Here is a 6,780-nt window from a genome sequence, read left to right on the forward strand (position 1 = left end):
TTGCGCCCCTGCCATGTAGCCATTGTTCTGGTTCTTGCCTCCACCACAGCATTCTGCACAACTGACATCTTGCAACTACAGAAAACATTTTGGCTCAATTGTTCTTTGAATTGCACAGTCATCTGTTTACTTTTAATGACAATGCGCGCATGCATATGGGCGGATAGAGTGGGCCAGTACAGCCGTGAAATGCGCAATTAGATTTGTGCTTTGCTGCAGCTTTTGTCCCACTGGGCACCTGTGGTGAGTGGGGCTGGTGGCGCCCTGACACGCGGGGTGTGTCTCTGGGCGGAGACCTGCCCACCCACCCCGTTGCTTCTCCCCTCTGCTTACTATATGAGGAGGCAACTTTGCGGTCCGTCAACACGACACGTTCAGCCTCGGCAGTGGTCTTGTTCATCCTTCCGTCCTTATTGGAATCTGCAGCTGTCTGAAGAGGAGATCTGTGGATCTCAGCAAAGTCCGCCGTGGGAATTATTGTTTTTTTTAATTAATTAATCGGAGAAGCCAGACGTCAACATGCCGCGTTCATTCCTTGTCAAGAAGTATTTTTCCAACAAGAAGCCGTACTACAGGGAGAGCCACCTGGAGAGCCAAACTGGTAAGTTATTTTCTCACTGATTGGCTGAATTTGATGCATCTGTGATTATATTTGCATGCTGAGTAAATCACAGTCAGTCAGTCATGGAAAGAGAGCTTTAACAAGGCAGGACAGTCCCATGTGGCAGACAAGATATTCATTTTTCTGTGTGTAGCTTCCCGAGTGCAAGACACACAGAAAAGTGTTGTCAGCTGGCAACTTTGCTAAAACAGTGATTCTCAAACATTTTCTGGGATGCTGAAATAAGTTGCCATAGAACCCACAACATTGTATCAGTCATTAACAAAGATAGGGCTGCAACTGATAAAAAGTATTAGGTGCAATTAAAAAACAAACAACAAACCTTTATATATTTTCCCTACATGAATCTGAATTGTTTAGCTTAGTTGCACAATCTTCCCCTGGTCATCTACACCCCACCTGCAGTGGCTCTATGTTTGAGAACCACTGTGCTAATGGAAAAGCTGGATGGATCAGTGATGTAACAAGACACCAAAGAATGAGAACAAGTTTAGTGCTTTATTAGATTATCTGTCCATTTAAGTGACAATCCAACTGACTTCATTTCCTCTGCCAGCTTTTGTCCCAGAAAGCTTTCCACGGGCTGAACTTCCAACCCAGGACAACAGCTCTGCCCTCACCTGCTACCCCACCAACCCGTTCTTCGCCAGCACGGACGCCCTGCCGGTACCTCTTTCCCCAGTCACCCCCGTGTCCCTGTCCCCTTCACCACTGGGCCCTCTGGACCTCAGCAGCTCTCCCTCCAGCAGCAGCGGCGAGGAAGAGGAAGACGGCGGGCGCACTTCAGACCCCCCCAGCCCGGATGTCATCCAGCATGTCTACCACTGTCTGCACTGCAGCAACAGCTACACCAGTCTGTCAGCACTGTCCCACCACCAGCTCTCCCACTTCGCTCCGCTCCAGCAGGCGCCGTCTCTGCCCACTGAAGCCTCTGCGCGCCCAGCCTTCCACTGCAAACACTGCCCCAAGGAGTACACCAGCCTGGGGGCCCTGAAGATGCACATTCGCTCACACACTCTGCCATGCGTGTGCCCCACCTGTGGCAAGGCCTTCTCCAGACCGTGGCTGCTCAGAGGACACATCCGCACACACACAGGTATGCATCAAAAGCAGCTTTTCATATTACGGTTGTCAAAATTACTGATACTTTTTCAATACCACATGTTTACCACATGTCAGAGTAATCACATTGATTTCCAAACTCTGTTGGCTTGTAAATGTAACAGCTGGTTGCACCTTGTGCTCATTGATCTTCATTGATGCCTCCTGATGTGTGAGCAAATGTTATTGCTTAGCATGGCACAATCTAATCTCAGCCTCTCAACTGTTACGCATGAAAAAAGGCAATCTGCATTAAGTAAGTTAAAGTAGTCTCCTGCTCTTTTGTTAAGTTATCTGTTGATCGTTTGAGAAACAATGAGCAGAGGACAGACCGTTTGGCTGCCTGTTACTAGAGTGCTTTCCTGACTAGGACTACAGCTAAGTTTTCACAATGAACTGATTAATCATTTAGTCTATGAATGTAAAAAAAAGTGAAAATGTCTGTCACAAATTCCCAGAGCCCAAAGTGATGTCTTTTTTTTTTAACTTCTTATGTCCAACCAACACTACAAAACCCAAAGACTCTTCATTTACTATCATAAATGTTAAAGAAAAGCAGCATATCCAGATGTTTAAGAAGCTGCAATTTGTTTGTTTGACATTTTGCTTGATTTGATTAATGGTTTATCAGTATAGTTGGCAGTTCATTTTCTTTCAGTTGATTAATTGCCTAATCATTGTGACTCGGGGTTACAAAAAGATCACTTGGCCAAAGGACGTAGGGTGTGATTTAAGTGATTAGGATTAGTTAGGAATGCAGTTGAAAAACTATAAAGGAGCTGAGGGGAAATTTACTCATTAAAAGTTTTTATACATTTTATTTTGCTGCACATGATGGACACATCCATCTAAATTTATGTCAAAAATGTCAGACAGATATCGTCAACGCTATGCCGACTTCTGGACTAGGAAAACGAAACAGAATTTGCCAATATATCAGAATATACCTTTTTCTAAATTGTCTATTAATAACTCAATCAACTAATCCATTAATTGCTGCAGCTCTGTTCATGACACTGACTGTTTTTCTTCTTTTCACCAGGTGAGCGCCCCTTCGCTTGTCAACACTGTAACCGGGCCTTTGCTGATCGCTCCAACCTGCGCGCCCACCTGCAGACCCACTCTGAAGTGAAGAAGTACCAGTGCGGCTCCTGCGCGCGGACCTTCAGTCGCATGTCCCTGCTGCACAAACACAACGCCTCTGGCTGCTGCCCTGCTTCATAAGACCCACATTCCCTGAACTGATCCTATGAACCAGTTGAAGCTGCTCGCTGGTTTGGTTTCCCACCTGATTAGAGCCTATATACCCAGAGGACACTGGACAGACGCCGCAACGGGATGGAAAACAGGACTTCTGCCGTTGCTTTTTGCAACAACTTTAAGTGCCTTCAATTTTTCAGGACTTGTGTAGATTTTTTTGAGGTCATTGGTATCTGCAGCCCATTTTTGCTGCGTCCTGTCAACTGTGTGTGCATGATTTGAGGGCAGCTGGACATGCAGTTAATTCCCAGGAAACTCCATCGGTGCCGGCCGGTCCGGGACTCTGGCCATGTTGCAGCTGCTTGGGTGTGTTTGTGTGTGTATGTGGGGATGTCATTCCTCACCATACTATACATACATGGTGTGTGTGAGTGTGTGTGTGTTGAGACAGCTGCCTGTGTATGGTGTAGCTGTGGAGGCAGGGCGCTGAGAGACGTGTTAGCTGTGACCTCAACGACAGGTGACCCTCCACTCGCCCCTCCTCATGCTACACTCATTGTGTGTTATAATGGGACATGAAAGGACCACTTAAACTTGACCAAAAGACACAACCTGCCTTCACCAATATTGTAGTTTTACAGTCCGAATGACCTTTATTTTGACACGAGTGCTGACAGTTTTTATTAATTATTTTGCTGAATGTGCCTTTCAAATGGGAATACTGCCTTTTTCTGCCATATGTAAATAAAAGCTTTGTTTAAAAAAAAAAAAACCTGTTGTGGACCCACTTATGTGCTCTGACACCTGAAGTTAATGTAACTTATGTCTGAAAATATACAATCCAACATATAGTCAGCTAAGATAAACAAGTTTCATGAACAGATTTAACTTCACAGCACTGAATGATACCCATGAATCCTTGTGCAACCTAATAAATTAGTTGTTTTCAAGCTGGGGTTCAGGGACCAACCACGGTCCTTCAGTGTGTTACAGGGGAAAGCACTGAAGGACTAAGGGATATGGCTTTTTGGAAGTTGGAACAAGTGAAGAAAATGGGCTTGTCATTTTAATTGTTAGCCATAGTGATCCTAGTTTGATCACTGACTATAACTTCATTATCTCCAAACCAAAAAATAAGAAGTTAACATTTTAGCCCTTGAGGCATTAGTTTGCATGCTACTGTTGAAACTGCTACTATGAAAACTGAAATGAAACTGAAATCTCACCTCCAGTTCTCACTGAAGAATACATGGCCCGTGTTGACTGCATCCCCCCCAAAAACATTTTCTCTCCCAGGCTTGAGTAACTTTGGCGTTTGTTTTTCTTATTGCAAAAAATTAGCATTATTACAGCAAAGTTTTCCACTGCATCCATCTCCATTGTTTACATCTGCTTCCCCATGAAATCATGTATAAGATCACGCTTCCCACGAAACTTTCAAGTCACTTAGCAGTTTGGGAAAAAGAGAGAAGACCCAAAAATATTCCATGCAAAATATGTTTGGAGCGTCCCTGCTCCATGTCCCTTTCAGCTAAGGGGTCCAAAACCATTGACGACTCCTGCTCTAACATTAATTAGTATTTCAACAGGCATTGTATTAACTCACAACTCTAAATGAGTTCATCAGGACAGACATGTCAGTCTCTCAATAGGAAGATAGAGCTGTGTGTGTGTGTGTTAGGAGGAGCAGGGACAGGTTTGTGTGATGCTGAGTGATAAGGGGAGCACCTGCACACACCTGCCAGGCTGTCAGCACACACATACAGGCACACATGAGGAACACATGATGAAGAGGCAAGAGGGGGTGCACAGAGTGACTGCAGGTGGGAGACAGGCCGAGGTGAGAGGTATCTACGTACAAATACTTTGATGCTGTGTGTGAGTAGAGTTTTCAGGTCTTAAACTTTTTACTTTTACTCCCTGCATTTCAATCTGTACATTCTACTCCTTAATATTTTCAAAACAGGCTTGTTACTTCAGAGCCCTACAGTGCTCTTTCAGTGGACAAAATGTGGTAACATGCTCTCTAAGACAAAATGTATAAAGTGTCCTCTGATGTGCCTTTCCAGTGCACAAGATGTGGTAAAGTGCTCTGTAAAGTGTTATTCTAGTGGACAAAACATGTTAGTGCCCTTCCAGTGGATAAACTTAATGCAGTGCCTTAAAAGGGTTAAATAGTTCCTTGTGGGTTTTTATTACAGAGTTGAAGTAGTTGTCATACAATAAAACAAAGAATAAAACAAAATGTCATAAAGATGTTAACCACACTAACAGTGTCCTGTTGCATACACCCGGTGCCCTTTTTTATTTTTTGCGTCTCTGTCCCTCAGACAGCCCAAGTCCGCCACTGGGACAATAACACATAGAAAAGACAAGTCTGTGGAGTATCAGTCAGTGCATATGAAAGATGACAGATGTAATGACATGAAACAGATGAGGACCCTCGGCTGCACAGAAAAAGTGAGGTTCAGTTACTTTTACACAGACAGTTGGTAGAAATTACAGAGTAGAGTACATTTCACAGCCTGTACTTTTCCTTGAGAAGTTGAATCAGTATTACTTGACCAGTAAAGAAGTAAGTTAGTAAAGAAGTGTAAAGAATGTGTGTACTTTTGCTATCTCTAGAGAAAGGGAGGTGACCAAAAAGAAGTGTGGCATAAAGAGGATGCTGATCAAGAAAAAAGATCCTCTCAGGGGCTGAAAGTGGGCGAGTTCTGCAAAAGAAAGTCAGTGTGAAATTAGCTGAGTGTGGGAATCCCACTGACCCACTTCCTGCTGCAGGAACGGCCACAGATGGAGGCAGAAATCTTCGGCTCAAGACCAACAAATACACCCCAGAGAGTCAGGCTCTGGACAGCCGACTGACACAGATCCCACTCGGTCTGTTCCTCAGCCATCTGCTCAGTAATGGTTAAACTCTGGTTACCTTGTAGGAACTTTTGGAGGAAGTCTGTGCTTATGAGCCCAGCTGAGGGCGAACATCGAGGGTGCACATATGGCAGCAATGTGTCTACAATCCCCACTGCCCTCCTGACCCACACACACTGACGCCAGCATGTCTTAGTGAGGTAACAGCACGCTTCCTCCAATAGCCCTCAGTGTTGAGAGGTGGATGTGGGGGGGTTGAGGAGGCTCTCAAAAAGCTTGGGATCAGATTGCATGACTTAGCTTACCCAATGTAAACAGCACCCTAAAAGACTGCATGTGTGCATGAGCGCATGTCCACACTTACAGCCTCACACACACACACCTCCAAGCATATTGAATGAAGAGTGTTACTTTGATCAAGGGGGATTTTTCATTTGTCTGCCTCTACTTCTCCGGGCTGTTTTGAAGCGAGAGGTGAGAGTCATTTAGCTGCTGCACACCTACACAGGCGGTGAGTCAGAGGCAGGGAAGCAGGCCACAGGGGACTGAACTCCGCTTGAACTGCCAACAGTGTCAAATTTGGTGGACACAGAAAAGGGACAGCAGGGTTGGATGAGCCAAAACAGCGGTTTTAATAATTTACCCCATTTAAAATATTTTTTCAGTCAAACCCCAGACCACTGCAAAAAAGTAGTAGTATAAAGTTGTACAACGCAGCACTGCACCATCAGTGACAGCTTGTGAAGGTAAAGCCAAGCAACAACTACAGGGATGAATAGTGAAGCCAATGCAGAGGAGCCAGAAACTACAGTTCCTCGAGTGACCAGTTGAGGCTGGTTCGAAAAATGAGTGAATCCCCATAGACCACATATTAAAATGCTTTACACCACAAATGAATGTGTTTATAGCCTGTTAGAAAACAGTTTTGCTCCCTATAGCTAATTTTTGTTTCTTTTCAAAGGGTGTTTTTTTTTTAATATAACTCACCT

General features: G+C 44.5%; 1 protein-coding gene across 1 annotated transcript; it reads left to right on the top strand.

Annotated features, from left to right (window-relative positions):
• The first annotated feature begins 391 nt into the window (after nucleotides 1-391).
• On the top strand, nucleotides 392-3,695 carry snai1b (snail family zinc finger 1b). Its single transcript, XM_084720973.1, has 3 exons — nucleotides 392-601; nucleotides 1,179-1,718; nucleotides 2,766-3,695. The coding sequence occupies exons 1-3, from the start codon at nucleotides 520-522 to the stop codon at nucleotides 2,945-2,947; spliced, it is 804 nt and encodes a 267-aa protein (XP_084577099.1). The 5' UTR covers nucleotides 392-519; the 3' UTR covers nucleotides 2,948-3,695.
• The last annotated feature ends 3,085 nt before the right edge of the window (nucleotides 3,696-6,780 follow it).

The sequence above is a fragment of the Lutjanus erythropterus genome, chromosome 6 (genome assembly GCF_056507025.1).
Source record: "Lutjanus erythropterus isolate fLutEry1 chromosome 6, fLutEry1.hap2, whole genome shotgun sequence".
Classification (NCBI taxonomy): domain Eukaryota; kingdom Metazoa; phylum Chordata; class Actinopteri; order Lutjaniformes; family Lutjanidae; genus Lutjanus; species Lutjanus erythropterus.

Coding starts and splice junctions, on each gene's coding strand:
- snai1b (XM_084720973.1), top strand. CDS start 520: ATGCCGCGTTCATTCCTTGTCAAGAAGTATTTTTCCAACAAGAAGCCG. Junction 602..1,178: donor CCACCTGGAGAGCCAAACTG/GTAAGTTATTTT, acceptor TTCCTCTGCCAG/CTTTTGTCCCAGAAAGCTTT. Junction 1,719..2,765: donor ACACATCCGCACACACACAG/GTATGCATCAAA, acceptor TCTTTTCACCAG/GTGAGCGCCCCTTCGCTTGT.